The 17,366-nt window shown below is 35.9% G+C and overlaps 1 protein-coding gene across 2 annotated transcripts in view; it reads right to left on the minus strand.

Annotated features, from left to right (window-relative positions):
- Positions 1-17,366, minus strand: part of SPECC1L (sperm antigen with calponin homology and coiled-coil domains 1 like) — a 101,928-nt gene that overhangs the window by 25,927 nt on the left and 58,635 nt on the right. The window contains exons 10-13 of one of the 2 annotated variants that reach the window (XM_075013001.1): positions 16,681-16,771; positions 13,709-13,792; positions 11,458-11,614; positions 10,065-10,167 (exon numbers count right to left, since the gene is read on the minus strand). In XM_075013001.1, the coding sequence (XP_074869102.1) occupies positions 10,065-10,167; positions 11,458-11,614; positions 13,709-13,792; positions 16,681-16,771 (435 nt within the window). Of the gene's footprint in view, positions 1-10,064; positions 10,168-11,457; positions 11,615-13,708; positions 13,793-13,936; positions 16,654-16,680; positions 16,772-17,366 lie in introns of those variants that run through there. The other variant, XM_075013003.1, reaches the window with a different exon arrangement.

The raw sequence follows: 17,366 nt of genomic DNA on the forward strand, positions 1-17,366 counted from the left end.
TGTGCACGATATTTAAAAAGCTTTTCTTATTCTTTTCTATAATTGCAATACTAAAAGTAGTTTTGTTTTCAGGACTTTTTTCTCCCCATTCTAATTGGAACTACTTACTTCTAGTATACTGGTAACAAGCTGATCACATTTCAATGTACTGCGCGCACACACACTATTTTAGCTCAATAACTGAATGGCCTGTAGTGCTAAGCATCCCAGAATTATGATGCTAAGGTATAACAAAAGGAGGGACCTTATTAACTAAAAATTATTACCTTTGTGTCAAATGAACTACATCTCTCCTATTCATTCACATAAAACAAAGTGCTAACTTTGCTTATACTAACACAAAAAACATCACTAAATGTGACAGAACCCAAATCAGGGATTAGCAGTGAAATGCTTGTACATCAAGGAAGGTGCTAGTTCTTGGCACCACATTTCAGAAAAGATGTGGAGAAACTGGAGAAGGTTCAGAGAACAGCAACAAAAATGATTAAAGATCTACAAAACATGACCTCTGAGGGCATAATGAAAGAAATGAATGTGTTTAGTTTGGAAAAGAGAAGACAGAGGGGACATTATAATAGCTTTCAAGTACCTAAAAGGGTGTTACAAGAAGGAGGGAAAAAAGTTATGTTCCTTCGTTTCCGATAATAGGATAAGAAGCAATGGGTTTAAACAGCAGCACAGGAGGTTTAGATTGGACAATAGGAAAAAACTTCCCAAATGTCAGGTTAGTAAAGCACTGGAATAGGTTGTCTAGGGATGTTGTAGGACCTCCATCACTGGAGATATTTAGGAGCAATTTAGACAAATGTCTGAGAAGGGTGATCTAGATGGCGCTTGGTCCTGCCATGAGTACAGGGGACTAGACTTTATGACCTCTTGTGGTCCCATACAGTGCTAGCATTCTATAATTCTGTAAGGGAGGAACATATTACATTGGCTCTGGCTCCCAATGGGATAAAATGCTCAATTTGAAAACTAAGGAATTTCAAAATGTATGGCAGAACTAGTTCAGGTCCTACACCTGTCTGGAAATTTTTGTGGTTTTATAATTACATTTTTCTTCTTCTTTCAATTGCCTTTTCTGTCTCTTCTGGCTATGAGAAAGATGGGAGAAACTGACTACATTTAAAACATTACCAGAAACACACACAAACCTGGGGCAGGGTGAGGGGGGAAGACAGCTACTTTTCCCTTTAATATTTCTGTTTACAATAAAGCTTAAATGTCAATTGTAACTAGTAGGTAAAATTTTTCACACAGATGTGTGAACTTTAAGACGACAGATTTCCTTTAATACACATAATTGTGAATTAGGGAATGCTTCATTAATTTAAAATGAACATTTGGAGTATAAGACATTCTGAAAGTGACTGTTTCCAAAAGCTGTATGGTGGAGTAAGACCAACGTTCAGAAAAAATACAGAGGAATCCGATCTCACTAAACCATTACTGTCAGTTCCAACTTCTCTTAAATAGCATAGAAAACAAATCTGTTTTCCAAGGATGTTAAAGCCAGAAAAGCCAAATGGAAGGGGAAAAAGACACAATGGAAGGAAACAATTAAGAGACTTGTTTCTGCTTACAAACTACTTTGTATGTTATGGATGATTTTTATTGCGTCTAATTAACAAGAGGTACGGCTGACTGAACATTCAGGAAAGGGACAAGCTATAATTTGAATGAAAATCTTTGCCCACACCAAATATACCCAATTATATTTTCAGGAAGAATAAATACAAAACTGGTAAATTTAAAGACAGACTTTTTTAAAACAAACAGTGCCTTTTCTGTTAAAGAGAGAGAGAGAGGAGCTGGTACTCAGCCACCTTCCCAAACCCCTCACCCAGGTTCCCACAGATGGGGCTACCAGCAGAACTCACCATACATGAAAATGTATAGAGTAGAGTAGAACTTTGGCAGTCTGAATTCTTTGATGACTCAACCAGCCAGGACAAAGGAAAGTTATGTGAAACTCTGGCATATTTTTTATTGGAATGAAGCCTTGTGTTGACAGAGAATTTTGTCCATTTCTTTCTTCCCTGCTTTTTATTCTAACCTATTCAGTTCTAAATATAGCTTCGTGTTCCAAGACTTTCCTTGCATACAGATTTTAAAAAGAAACTCTAGTTTGAGCTCCTCACTTCTAATGCACAGTCTTGTTCATGTTCAATCTGCACAAGCCACTTCAGCACATCTGAAAACAGATTTTTTTTTAAGACGGGAATAACATTCATTTATCTCTTAGCACTAAATTATGATGTAAACCATAAAAAAGAAGCCAATCTTTGGTTATGGAATTAAGACTAAGGCTGCTTCAGTTTAAAACTGTTTGGTTGATGAGAAAACTGTACCTTTCTGGGGTACATTTTTGAAGTCAAGAAACTACAACTACACTGTGTGTGGTAACATTACATTTGGCTTGAGAATTCTAACTTCGCTTTCTTTGAAGTTTCATTTATCTTGATTCCACAAAGCAAGCGATCTACCATAGGAACTTCTATAGGGCATCTAGTAGCCATTAATTTAAATAATGAAACCAAGCAGCATCTCCAGATGCAATCTACCTGTGCTTCCACTGCCCTCAGGTTAAACTCATCTATAGAAGTAGGAAGAAATAAATCCCATATTGTCTAGATGGCATCCTAACTATTTTTGGTAGAATTTTCTGGTATGAAATGGGAGATGAAACCAATAAGGAAAAGACTTACCTATACCACAAAGAACAATGTGTGATGAAAGAAAAAGTGATCATTTTTTGAATGACAATATATTTGACATAACTTAAAAATTCTGCTTTTATCCAATGATATTTAGCTATCATTCTGTCCCCTGTCAGAACTACAGTAAAATCTTTTGGGCATTCCCTAACTCTATAACAGAAAATTTACTGCAAAATATATCTACAAATTTGTAGAAACCAGGCCTAATCTTAGGACCGTTTAAAAATATAAATAACTTTCACACCAAAAACATCATTAAGGTGTAGCACGTTAGCAACTTCAGTGAATGTACCAAATAAAGTACTATTAGAAACCCAAGACCTATGTACTTAATAGGACACGTCTCATATCAGATACCAAAACTATTTCAGCTGTCTCTGAAGTAGTGCTCCGAGTCAGAATCTTATCTAGCCACATCTTCATTTTACCACTGACCAAAAAACCTTGAAGGCCTTAATTTGAACAGCATAGTGACAGAATTTCTCTGCGGCTTCTTCTTTTAAAACAGACCACACAATACACAGAAGAATTTTACAGTGTCCTGATCAGACAAATAGCATACTGAAGGCAATCGTTACTGAAGCCCTATTAAGGGCTCAGATCTGTAAGGTACACAAGGCACCCAATGTCATTTTGCAGTCAATTATCCAATTGTCAACATACATAATTAGCATTACTATAAACAAATTTAATGTGTCATGGACTTAGAGCATTAATATAAAAAAGATCAAAGGTTGGCATGGCAAAACAGCACATCTAGGGCCAAACACAAAGAATGATAATAAGTTTTATAATTATGGAATAAATCTTTTGAAACTCCATAGGCAAATATGGGAGGATCATAGGTGTTGTACTGGGGCAATCTATTTGTCTTGTTTGAATACTGAACTAACTGTGCTTTTCTGGGTTTGTTTGTTATTTAACTAAAGTTCATGGAAGAGAATATGCATTTAAATCACGTGTGCACCCTTATAATAATATATGGGAATAATAAATATCTATACTCATGGAGCCTAAGCATTATTTTTTTCTTTTGCTTATATAGGTGGAGTACTTGCCATATGAAGCAGTAAGACCCAAGTACACAATAAAAAAGAATCCCCCCCCCTTTTTTTTTTGGCTGAGCTGCACACTATCATGTTACTGAAAGCACTGTATTTGTCAAAGTTAATGAGATGGAATAGTTGGTATGGTATGCATCAAATCAGATACAATAGCACAGCTCCTCCGTCAAACTATAGCAGAAAAGAACGAGCAATAAATGCTAATCAGCATGCTCTTTAAAATGACAAAGAATGACCAACTGAAAAGTGATTTTTAAAGATATTAGCCTTCTGAGAACAGATATAAAATCTGCTTTCAAAAATGTTGAGGCCGTTCAATTCACAGGAAAGCTTGTGACAGAAGATTCTGGGAAAGCTTTTTAACAGCTGATATGTTAAACATGAAAAGGAGTTCCTTCCAAACAGGAAACAGTTTGTTCACTCTATTGTAGCATCCAAGGAGCTTTGTTGTTATTTCTACTTTTGAGTCCTAACATCTGACTTAGGCAGACAGTATCGTGATGAGAAAGCATGTTTTCTTCTTGCATGCAGGTCACCAAAGTCAGAGGGAAAACTTGTATGTGTTTTTCTACTGCTATTTTTCTAACACAAAAATAAAGAAATGTTATTCTGAATAAGTAAGTAATGAGTAATACTGAAGAATCCATATATTCTTAATTACTGTCTGTAGCTTGGGACCCAGTATTGAAGAGACACATGTACACAAGGTTCAAGATGTTGTGGAGTGCTGACCATATACTTCTTGTGCTCAAATGTTGTTTATAATTTCTTTCTGGATTACAGAGTTCTCATCTTAAAGAGAACTACCCCCCAGCAGCACACTTGCAGGAATCTACTGGCTGCATTTTTCGTATTACGTTTCTGGAGGTAAATTCTTTCATCTTCAAAAACACATATGGACAAAGAGAAATGGATTCAGATTCTATTTTGGAAAATAAAACAGCCCATCACCAGGCGAAGAAACATTGTATCCTATCTACCAGTCTTGTTCATCTCAATATGAACTATGCACTCATTGCACATCCTTGTTTGGATTTTGTGTTGTCTATATACATTTAACTCTCATCGGTTGGGTACTAAAATGAAAACGGTTTTGTTCAAGCTAGGGTCAATGAAGAATACTGCTCCACAACAGCTGGACTGGAATATTCTTCACTTTGAAATCATCAAGGATTTATGTCACAGTTTTAGGACTTTACTCATGTTTTGAAGAGAAGCAAGGACACATCTGGTCTCCCAGAAAAATCCAGCATTTGACATGGCATACTGTGAGTCAGCATAACAAATTCTGAGTAAGATCATTAAGTCATGATCAAATCCAGAGTACACTGGGTTCATCTAATTGAAAGTCAATGTAATTGTTCCTCTCTAAGAAACCTGGGGTTTGCTGATGTTCAATTTTGGATCAAGTTAAACTCACCAGCCCTATGTACTTGCGCAGCAGTCTCCCTATTCTAGGTTTGTTCTAAATCAAGATTATTAATGTAGAGGTTCTCTTTGATGTGAGTCTATACTTCGCTACTTTTGCAACCTGTTAGCACTCTGCCAAAGCTAGGATTGTAGAGGGAAACCCTTGTGTATATAAAGCTGTATGTGGACTGGATTTTGTTTCAATACAATGAATGCTGTTTTCAGACAGCAGGAGAGATGATACTCAAAATAAAAGCTATTCAGTTTTTGTTTTTATTCTGTTCAACATCTCCCTCCCTCCATAATTCACTTCACACTCCTCAAGCTGCACAAGAAATGAAATAGGGGTACTGTGGATAAAATAATTTATGATCTTACCAAAAAATAAACTTAAATAAATAAATAAAAAAATAAATTTAAATGATAGTAAACTGAAGTAGGGCAAACTTATATTAGCATTTTCTGATCTCTGTTTTCTTTTGAATGCTTAAGGTTCTTTTAACAATTTCTCTATATCACTTGCCATAGTGTTTTTATTTAAGACAAATTAAAAATCCATTATGTGGAATTACTTGCTAGACAGGACTCTGATGGATTTCCTGGCATAAAGCAGTGCGTCGAATGTACAAGTTTTTAAAACTTTTCTAACTTCAACAAAACCAGAATGAATTTTCACCACAGAATGCAAAAGCACTTCTGCAAATGAGGGACTATATCCCACCAAACTGCAAGCTTCTCTTGTCTTCTACTAAAACAGTAAAAATGTTTTTTAAAATTCTTAAAAATAATTTCACAATGGCAAGAAAGTATTTTCCTCCACTCATTGTACTCAGAGAATGGAACTATATTAGTAAGAATTTTTACATAAGTGTCCCAAGGACTCTGGAACGTCCTCCTGCCCTGGTATAAAAAAGCCCAGACTGTTTTCTATTAAAATTTCCAGGGCTTATTTCTTTCATCTGGTCTTTGAAGAGAGGGAGGTGACTGAACGTGAAGAGTTGTCAGAGAGAGTTTTAATTTTTCATTACTTGCTTCTGCTTGGTACATAGGACAAGTTGATCGCACTGGATTTTGCAACTGGTAGGCTACTAAAAGCACTTTTTATGTGGACTTATTTACCTCTCCTGAAGTTAGCAGCAGCAGAAGACATGATAAGAAAATGCAAATTTATAGGGTCTAAATAATATTCTTTGTGTTCAAACAAATACATGCTAACATATTTAACTGAACACAAAAACCAAAAGCTCCTCTTTTACATTATCACAATCATTAAGTCAACAAATGGAAATTAAATCAGAAGAAACTATGTCTAAGATTCCAATTTTCCCATCATAATCAGAAATATTGGAGTATTTTTCAGATATAGTATAGTCTGGTCTAATTATACTGTCACCTGTGACACTGCAATAAGAAATCTTATAACTGAAATAAAACAGTTAGGATGAATGCTAATTATGCAGCATATTAAGAAATGTAAAAGCGTGTTTGTTGAATTATAAATCATGGCTCAGAACAATTTAGAAGTTAAATTGGGTCACATTTGAAAGATTTAGTCTTTTAAAATAAAGAACATATTACTGAAAATCGTTTCAGCTTTAATTAGGCTAGATAGTAATTTTTAAGATTCTGAATACCTACTTAACAGTCTGTCCCCCGCACCCCTTTTCCAATATGGAAATCTCTAGGATATTTATTTCTTAACAAACCTACCAGTTTAAAGGCAAATCTGGAAATTCCTGATGTGAAATATGTATCTTCTACATTATAGCTGGGAGAATCAGAAGAATAATTTAAAAGACTAGCAATGGCTAAAGTTAACCAGTCCTGATGGGTCGTTTTAAAGAGCAATGGCAGTCACAACAAGAATATCCAAATCAAGAAAACTTTCTCTGAATGTAAAGCAAGACAGAAGATGGAACAACAGAGTTTAGAAATCATCTGTCCAATGAGCAGCCAATACAAGTCTCCCAATTAATGATCCCATGGAAGCATGCGCCTGAAGTCAATGTCTCATTTATTTTCTTGGCTTCACCAGAACATCTCCTCTGTATATATGCTATTCATTTTTAATTTCTTCAGGACATCCAAAGCTTCTCCTTTCTAAAAAAAAACAATTTTTTTTTCTTTTTCTGGTAAAAACATGGTTTTACTAATTTCTATTCTGTTCGACCACCACACCTTCAAATCCTCTGCCTTCATTTTGGTCAGGATTGTTATTACAAGTCTCCCACTTAAGTAATAACTTCACCAAAAAAAAAAACTTGTAAATTCTGAGAATATCCCCTTTAGAAAATATGAAATCAGTCTGGGATTTGCTTTGTGGACAGAAACAAACACTTCCAACAGTGGAAAAGGAATTTTTTCTCAGAAGCGAGTGAGTTAGTTAAAGCCTTTTAGCTTGCTGGCATGTAGGGCCAATGTTAATTCTTTGAATGCTAAGTGTTATTCTTTGGGAGTTTTTTTTTCCTACAACTATTTTTATTCTCTCCATTATTTATCTTTAATTTACTATATAACGGTCTTCACTCCATAAAGGAGTAGGAGGGAGCAAGAAGTAAAACTAAAATTTTGTTTCCCAGAGAGCACCTTATATTTATAACGCTTGAATAATTGGGCTGAGATGACAAAATCTGGACAATGTAAATTCTTAGTGAGGATACATTTATAGAATTACAAAAAGCATAACAGTAATACCCACACATACACCAGAATTAGATTTCAGGGGGATTTTGAAAAACAAATTTAATACAGCACAACAATTTAAAGAGAAATGATAAATGTGGATGTCTAAACAAAATACATTCTTCTCTGATAGCTAACTTAATATATTCCAATAGTACTAGTCTGGCTCCTTCTGAAAGAGGTGTATATAGCTCAGAGACATGAGATGATACAGTCCTGCAGCAACAGCAGTACATGCAGAAAGTCACGTAATATGAGGTGTCATCCCTCCTCCTCCTCCTCCTGTTAGCAGTTACAAAAGTCCATGTAGATTGACTGTTAGTAGTGAGTTGATACGAACAAAAGGATGGCTTTGTCTGTGTGCGCAGCCAGAGAAGGAAAGGTCTTGAGTGTTTTATAACTTTGTCATGGTACACTAAGGAAGTTGTCAAATGCATCTTTCATTTAGAGATAACAAGCTTCAGATATGTTTCCATTTAGACTTTCAGGCTTAAAAGAGAAAGATCTAACATCCTGCCTTTATAAAAAAAGCAAGGAAAGACTATTTCCATAAAGAAACTTACACTCAGGAATAGCACAATTTGGTATCATTGACGTGCCACAGGAAGCGGGATGGGGCAACTTGAGTTTATAGAAAAAGACTCTATTGTACTGAGAGCCGACTTTTCCTATGGATGATCAACCATCCTGTTACGTGGCTTTCAGCTTCCTCCCGTGTTGTGAGTTTCAAGACACCAAAAACAGCAAAGTTTTTAAACTGAGGCCTGTGCTGGGAATTCAAAACACTTTCAATACAATTTATCCAAACAAGTACATCATGGCTAGACTCTTAACATCCTGGTTCGGTTGGCTGAAGCCTCTATTGTTTGGAAAATATTTAATCATCGTTCCCCAAATTTCTTCTATGATGTTAGTTGTTTCAGGTTCTGACAACATCAGCACTAATTGAAAAGAAAGCTGAAAATTTAGTAGAAAGCCTAACACATTATGTATATGAAACAATGCAACCTCTAAAAACCAAGAAACATCTGTCACTGTGAACAGCGAGGTTAAATGAAAGATACTGAAAAAGATACACCCTTGGCTAATCCTACACTAGAAAATTTAACTATGTTAGTCAGAGGTGTGAAAAGAGTCACCCTCTTAAGTGGGTATTATTAAGCTGACCCAAAGCCTCATGCAAACACCCTTAGGTCGACACAAGAATTTTTCTGAAGATGTAACTACTCCCTCTCAGGGAGGTGGACCCTCCTATCAGCATAGGAAATGTCTTCAATGAAGTGCTACAGCACAGCGTAGCATTTTAAGTGTAGACAACCTCTTAAAGTGGTGGTGGGTAAAAATCAGTCCCAGGGTCAGGATCTTGCCTGCCAAGCATTTCTCTCTGACCTGTCCAGTAGATTAGCAGTGTGTGTGTACTCACAGCCAGGAGTATGCTTTCACCTGCTCCCCCCACCTCCCCATCCTTCTCCTTCTAGCTGTTCAGAGGGAAGGGGGTGCGGGAGAGAGGGTAGTAATGAAGTCAGGGTCTTCTCCTGCCCCTGCACTCCATCTCTGCAGACTGGCAAGAGTAGGGGGCACACAGATGAGCTGTTCCAATTTGAAGCATGGTTGGTAAGTGGCAAGCAGGGAAAGGAAGAGGAGACACAACACAGCAGGACAGATTTCTCTTAAAGAGGCCAGAGGATGGCTTCTTTCAGAAACTTACCCAGTAGCAGCCCCCCTACCTCCACTTCAGCACGCACTCAAATTGTTGCCCACTCATGTCTTACAACCTCACTACTTACTAATAATTTACTTTTAAACTCAAAAGCGTTACATTAACTGTGTCTAGAGTGACCTATGAAATCTGGATACTCAAGTCCTCATCAGCTTCAAATTATTATTCCTGTATCTGAATTTAAAATACGTAATATGTATGATTGTTGTTTTTCAAAGTGCCTCAGTGGAAGGTCAGATGTCTCTAAGAAAAACAAAAGCCCCAAACATTTACACTGTACAGAAAAGTAACTATTTGTGTTAGCTAGGTTAGGACTTGTAGCATATGTTCCAGCAAGAAAGTACAGCACGTGCCAGTTTCATTTCGATCTATGTTGAGAACTGTGCAGCAGTCAGGTTTGTGCTTTTGGCAGATCTTCATGTGTTGCAGTTAAGACTGTGCAATACTAGACTGCTTTGCAGTTACCTGATATCCTTCAGTTTTCTTCTGACACCATTTCAGCAAGGCATTTCTTTTGGATCCTCCATATTCTCTTGCAAGAGCAGATAAAGGGTCTTTCCTTTCCTCTCTGAGAGTAGATGAAAAACAGTAAGTTTTGATATACTACTTTTTGCCATTACTGTATTGTTAGCAAAGTGAGTACCCACCTCAGTGAAAAGAATAAAGCTCCAAGTGCTGGATAAAGGATGGAATATACTCAGTTTAGCTTGCAACATTTTCCCTGCTAAGTGGGATCAAATCAACAGTTCCACTGGCAATCACAGTGCACACTGACCACACCAAACCAACTGATTGTGATTGTGTAAGACTTTCTGGAATTTTTTCCACTGGTGTTAATGAGTTACCATTTACTTTATGATTAATTTATTTTGAATTAAAACCTCCTTTCTAGAATTTTATATACAAACAAGATTTTTTTCTAAGAGTTCATAATATTAACTGTGCTAGTGTAACATTTGGTATGAACAGAGACACCAATTACCTCACGCATTACAAAGACTGCTTCCCTTCCTTTGATGCTCGTAATTATCTCAGGCCGGACACAACATCCCCAACCCCTCAACCCACTCCTTCAGTCCTATGTACTTCATTTGTCAGTTTTTATTGCAATTTTTTTGGACCTCTGTACTTGTAAATGTCAGCCTGTATTAGAAATGAGATTGATCTGATGAAGTCGGTCTGTCCCACAGAAGCTCATCACTGAATAAATCATTTTGTTAGTCTTTAAAGTGCTATATTTCTGCTGTTTTCTTGCAGTGTAGACTAACATGGCTACCCCTCTGTTACTACCGCAACATGTCAGTCAAATGATGGTGTTTAATGTAGGATTAAATTCTGTGCTTCCACAGTATGGTATTTCACAGCTGTGAAGTTAATACTAGCGTGATGGGATAGGGGATATACGTGTGTGGCTCGCAGAGGGTTTGGGGCTCCTGCTGAGGGTAACCTAGGCGACCAGGTGACACCTCTGTACGGCAGACAAAGAGGGAGGAGGAGCCTGAGGGGTTTGAATTCAAACTGGGAGTTTGAAAGCAGTTAGTCTGGTCTGGGAAAGAGACAAAGAAGGGGGCAAACCCCCAGCTCTGGGGACCCCTCAGGGCCTCCTCTCCCCAACAGGAACTGGAATGACTGGCTGTGTCTGCTGTACTAACTCTTCTGTAAAATGCTGTGCCCTGTTGGCTAATAAACCTGATGTTCTCCTGCGGAGTGAGAGTCACTCCTGCTTGCAGATGGGGTGCAGCGCTTGGGGACCCATGAACCCATCACACTATTAAATTCTGTGCTTCCATATTATTGTATTTCACAGCTGTGAAGCTAATACTAGTTTAAAAATATACTTTGTAATAATGGATTGTACCTTATTCGACTTCGTGTTGTAGGGGTGACAGATGCTGTAGGAGAGGAGGAGAGAGACAATTGTGGTGAGGTGGTTCCCATTGCCATGAGGGAGGCTGGAGATGCTCCGTCAGGTGCACTTATATCCCGTTTGATTTCTTCACTACTTCGTCTAGACACTGAATGGGGGAAAATTCAAGAGTTCTAGAAACAAATATAACACTATATATAAAGCAAGAAATATGTAAGTCTATATCATGTAATTCTTGATATTTCACCCTCATGGAAGAGTTTTAGGAAAGGGGTAAGTTGATAAAATTACCCAAGTTTGGCATGATTAAATTTTACATGAAGCAAGGGCAATTTGCTCAATGGATGTCTTTATGCTCTCTCCCTAACAAAGAAAAAAAAAAGGAATTGGAATGTCTTCAGTGAGGAAGATGTTACATAAAAGCAAACATCTTTTCTTGCAGTCCACACAAAGGTACTTACAATAGAGTTTTATTTTCATTTTTGATTCGTTCAAATATTAAAAGTTCAGTAAATAAAAGGAGTGAAAGTCAGCAGATGATGTTAAGAGGAAATCCTATTAGCTCCCTTATCAGTAGTCAGAGGAAGATTCTGATCAAGAATGAAAAGTACCCATGTAATAACTGTGGCGCAGTGTGGACTGCCATTAAGTTTGCCTGATGAAAATTTTTAATTAAAAAGTCATCCAGACAATCCATCACTTTACAAAGAAAGGCTACAGTAATTTACCAGAGGACAAGCAGTTTGTCATTCACATCCTGAATATATGTCAAAACTCAGCATGTTGTGTAGTAGTATGTTCTTCCTCTCTATAGAATAGTTTCTAGTTAAATAAAATTAGGGAAGCTGAGTTTTCCTTACCCTGCAAACAAGCTACTGAATGCATTTGTGCAAGACAGAGAAATACAAAAATACAAAATGCCTCAAATACTTCCTGACAGATTTAATTTCTGTTGGTATGAGGGACTACGTTAATTCATAAATAACTTACACAGTAAATTAGAAAGAGCTTAAAATAAAATAATTATAAAATACCACTCTTTTGAATGTTTAAAATATACAACTGAAAATCCTATTTTAAATATATTTTCTCACCCACATTACTAGGATTGATAGCTTTACAATACAATTTACTTTTCACCATTCATACTATTTACTTTCTTTTAAACATCTCTTGCTCTCGCTTTCAAACTGGGTAGTAAAAGAACATATGCAGACTTGTGCTTTGTTATTCAGAAAAAATTCCAGGTTCTCAGTGCTTTAATATACGTGCTGCACATAATGCACAGGGAGCTTTCTTTAAAAATATACATTGGAATTAGGAAGTAGTTAAATGGTTTCATAAAGGCTTGTATGTATTAATCTGTGGCTCAGGGCTTTTTTATTTTAAATGAGCATGGAATCAAATTTCTATATAAAACAAATGACATTGTTACTGATGGTGCATGTAAACACTCTGTTTAGGAAGCATATTTTAAAAATAATTTATTTAAAAAAATGCTCACTTCCCTAAGTGATTAACAGAAACTCTGTAAAGTAACATCATAAGGAATATATTTTAATGCTTCATAGTAACCATTTCATTTATCAATGTATAAGCTCCCACAAAACCTAGCAATGTCATATCTAAAACAAATAAGCTGGATGGAATTCTTTGCAATGGGAGAAGACCTATGCAAATGAAAAAGAATAATGAGAAGCATATTGAACTATTGTCTATTAAATAAGCTAGATGAGGCAGAAGTCTGAGTGTGATGCCCTTATTTTACCACTTACGAAGGCTATATCCAAAAAAAGTAAAAACTAAACTCTCAAATATGTCTGTCTAAGTTGTAAATCAAAATTTTATTCAACATTGGGAAGAAAGATTATAGAAGAATATCCATTCCCTGGATGGCTGACGATGAGTCATGCATGAATCTTGGTTCTAGTTTATACATGTCATATCAGGGAATGGTTCCACAGAGTTAAGCTGCTCAGTTCCATTTGATCTAATAGCTCAAAATGTTTTATCAAGGGTTTTTATGCTTCTTCAAATATAAAGGCAGGATTAGATATTTAAAAGTAAATAATTCCAAACAAGCAAGAGGTGCTTGTATACATCAGCTGGTAAGTGACTGCAGAATCTATCAACTGAAAGACAAGAAATTCTCCCTAAAAAAAGAGTATATTGGACATGTACCTACAACACAAAAAGTATGAAGCTTCTGTTTTCAATCAGGTAACTAGATATAGGTTACTACCTGAAATAGATTTAGCACTTTCCATGGCAGGTACTCTTGGCAATGAAGCTGGTCTGCTGGTAGATGAAGTTCTCAACAAATGTTCTGCTCAGGGGGAAAAGAACAAAAGTGTCACTTATGCAGATTTCAGTTGTAGGGATGAAATCAGTGGGGAGAATGATCATCATTTATGACCTACAGAATCAGTTTACCTAGCTCACTGTGACAGATAACTGATTACATAGCTACCTTGGTGGCCAAAGTTTTGTCCATTCCCATGAAGTTCACCATGGAGCCATCCTAGCCATCCACCAACAGTACCACTTAGTAGACTGCTGCCATCATTTGCTATCATGAAACTTGGAAAAAAGGCTGAGAGTCAGGGAGTAGGAGATGCTAACAGATTTCTGTCGTCCTCTATGAAGTTCACATACATCATTGTAACAAAATCTTATCTTTCCATGCATAATAATAAATAATTGCTTTAAACACTAAAATGACAAACGATTCATTTGGCCCACGGGCAGTCAATGAAAAAATGTTCTTAAAAAGATAAATCTAGAAATAAAATGGACTTTGTAGAAACAGAAGACTCATTTTGATCTCAGATTAAAAACAATTTTAAAATCAATATTCTTTAAAATAATTAGCACATGAAAGACACCTCGTGGAAAAGTTAGAGTGCAAAATATACCTAATACAAGTACATTTTTGAATAAAGGAACAGGAAATGCTTAAAAATAAATGAACCTAATTCATCAACAGAATACATTGATAGAGGAAAGACACAAATGTAAAACAAACCTAATATATACAATAAAAAGAAACAGATTGCTTACCTACCATGCCTAAAGTTCAGAATTTGTCTCTCTGCTACAAGTTGATTATGTTACACATACAAAATAATTATGCAGCTGCTTTTATGAGCATTTAATAACCTTAATATATGAATGCTTGCAGGAGAAAAAGTACTGTGAACACACATGCTTACAGTCAACAAAACAGATTTGAGAATGTATACATTTCTAATGCTTAGGTCTATTCATGTATTCTGTTGCAACAATTTAAGATTCTAAACATTTACTTAGTAAAGGCACTTCTATTTTAATTTATAAAAACACAGAATTCTAAAAACGACCTCTCACTTCACTGTGCAAATACCCCAAATATTCATTCAACACAGAAGTTGGCATACATAGACATCGTTAAAGAGGAAACATACAGCATGAAGTTATATGGGGATTATCTTGAGAAAACATCTACAAAAAAGCTCCCAAAGAGGCATAAATCAGACAGCTACGCCCAACATACAAAACAATTCATTCATACAGGAAGGACACATTGTGAACAGTGACAGACAAAACAAAGTTAACTAGAGCAGAAAACTATTAGGATACAGAGATACCAACACTTGCTAATTTAATTCATTTTTTGTCTCACTGTCAAAGCATGATAACTAAATATTGATAACTAGCAAAGAAAATTTAATTTATTTACATGTGATAGCGTACCAATTATTTTTAATTTTGAAACTTTAGAAACCATAATAATATAATAAGCACATACAAATGTCCTCTTTAAGACCCTGGAAAGCCCCTGGGACAAAGTAGCAAAACTTCACGAGCACCACATTTTTGCATTTGAATTCAATACACTAAAATGTATGCATATCACCCTGATAGCAGGACACAGGGTGACTGTCAAAAATCTAGATGAGCATCAACTCTACAAAATTCAACCCTAGGCAAGACAACTACTTTTTTTTAAAAAACTAGTAATTTACCAAAAACACACATGGGAACATTATTAGTGGAACACAGAGCTCCAGAGACCAAAAGTTCAGATGACTATAAATCCATCAGACAATTAATGAGAACAGATAACACAACTGGACATTTCATTTAAATATAAAACAATCTGGAGCATAAAATACATGATGGGTGGAAGTCCATGATTATGGTGAGAGATGCGCTGCTGGGAATGGCTGAGGAAACCAACTGCAATGTACTAACTTCTTTGTGGTACTAATCTATAAAAATTACTGGTAATTAAACTAATTAACAAGGCTGTTGATAGTGAAACATTAGAATTCTGATGTATAACCAGCTAAAGTTATCAGATTGAAAATGAAAGGATTTATCACAACTGAATGGCAGGTACAAGCTGCATAAGCAAAGAGTTTCTAAAACTTATCTGCTGCACATCCAGGAAACAGAAATGAGGTAGCTCATAAAAAAGGTCAGACACAGGCACATAAAGTTAGACCTGGAAAAGCTACATGTAAAACTAGCAAGTGTCAGTAAATGTTCCACACAAACCAGTTTGCTGATAATCACAAATTGCACTTATAGAAAAAGCTACTCATTCATTTAATGTCAAACTAACAATAAAGTCATAGTGAAATATGATTCTTAGGATTGAATTTATGAGTCTGTTCTTAATGTAATTTCAAGTAAATAATATTTCATTAAAAACAGGTAGCTACTGAAATCAGTATGAACAAAATTGAATCCTTTCAAGAATTTTTGTAAGGAAAAGTAAAGAAACATACACTGATGCTCAGGATTTCCTCAACCCTTTGAACTGAGATTATCTATGGAATATGTTTAATAAGATTTGGCATCAATTTTTTTTAAAGATAGATTAACTGTGCAAAGAGCCACTACATTCAGAAAAGTGACAAGGATTATTTGCTTCCGGACAGCAATTCTTGAATATCTGCGGAAAAAAAATCGTATATTTCACGAGCATTTGTCTCTTCCATACATGCATCTTTTTGATAATAGGCATATGTAATCAAATGTACCAAGGTTTTGTGTTTCCGCATCCCTCTGAAATTCTTTTTTTGTGGGTCTAAGTCATATTGCATATTTATATTTTTTTCTCTCAATTAAAGGAAGTGAAAATACCACTACCCAATTAAGATACCAAATTACCAGCCAATAGTAGTACCAGTTTTACCATAAGAAAAGCTAATGAAGTAGAAAACATACCTTGAACAGGGATTTCTGCATAGCTTGGTCTTTTGTCTGACAAGGGTGTAAGGGGTTTGGAGGATGATATTGGTCCACTTATAGAATGCCTCTGAAATAGCAAGATAACCATGTTACAATCATATTTAATGTGAAGATAAAGAGGACCCCATCAAGATGAACTGTAAAGTGAGTAATCTCTAGTTTAAATCTGATGAGTTAATAACTGTACGAAGTCAACAAAAAAGCTTATAGTAGTGCTGTGGTATCAGAATATGGCATAAATATATTCAGGTTGGTATAAGACAACTTGAAAAGAGAATTCAACCTATTTTTGCTTCTGAGAGGTGATGTATAAAGAAGGTCTGCATATTTCTTTTTAACCTGAAATCCAATCTATATGTAGAAATTGCATCAGTTTAACTAAGGATGTAATATTCAACTAATGCAGCTGTGTGCATAAATATGGAAAGAGTTCACACACAACATTGTATTGGTTTAATATTGCAACTTTAGTTAAACTGGTGCAATTTCTCTGTGTAGACAAGCCCTAAGTCTTATTGCTTGTACATTTCCATTACTCACACTCACGTCTTATTTACCAAACCCCTTTTTCCTCAAAGATAACAAACAATGGAACGATGCATCTGAAGAAGCGGGTCTTTGCCCATGCAAGTTTATGCTCCAAAATATCTGTTAGTCTGTAA

The sequence above is a fragment of the Carettochelys insculpta genome, chromosome 18 (genome assembly GCF_033958435.1).
Source record: "Carettochelys insculpta isolate YL-2023 chromosome 18, ASM3395843v1, whole genome shotgun sequence".
In the NCBI taxonomy this organism is placed as follows: domain Eukaryota; kingdom Metazoa; phylum Chordata; order Testudines; family Carettochelyidae; genus Carettochelys; species Carettochelys insculpta.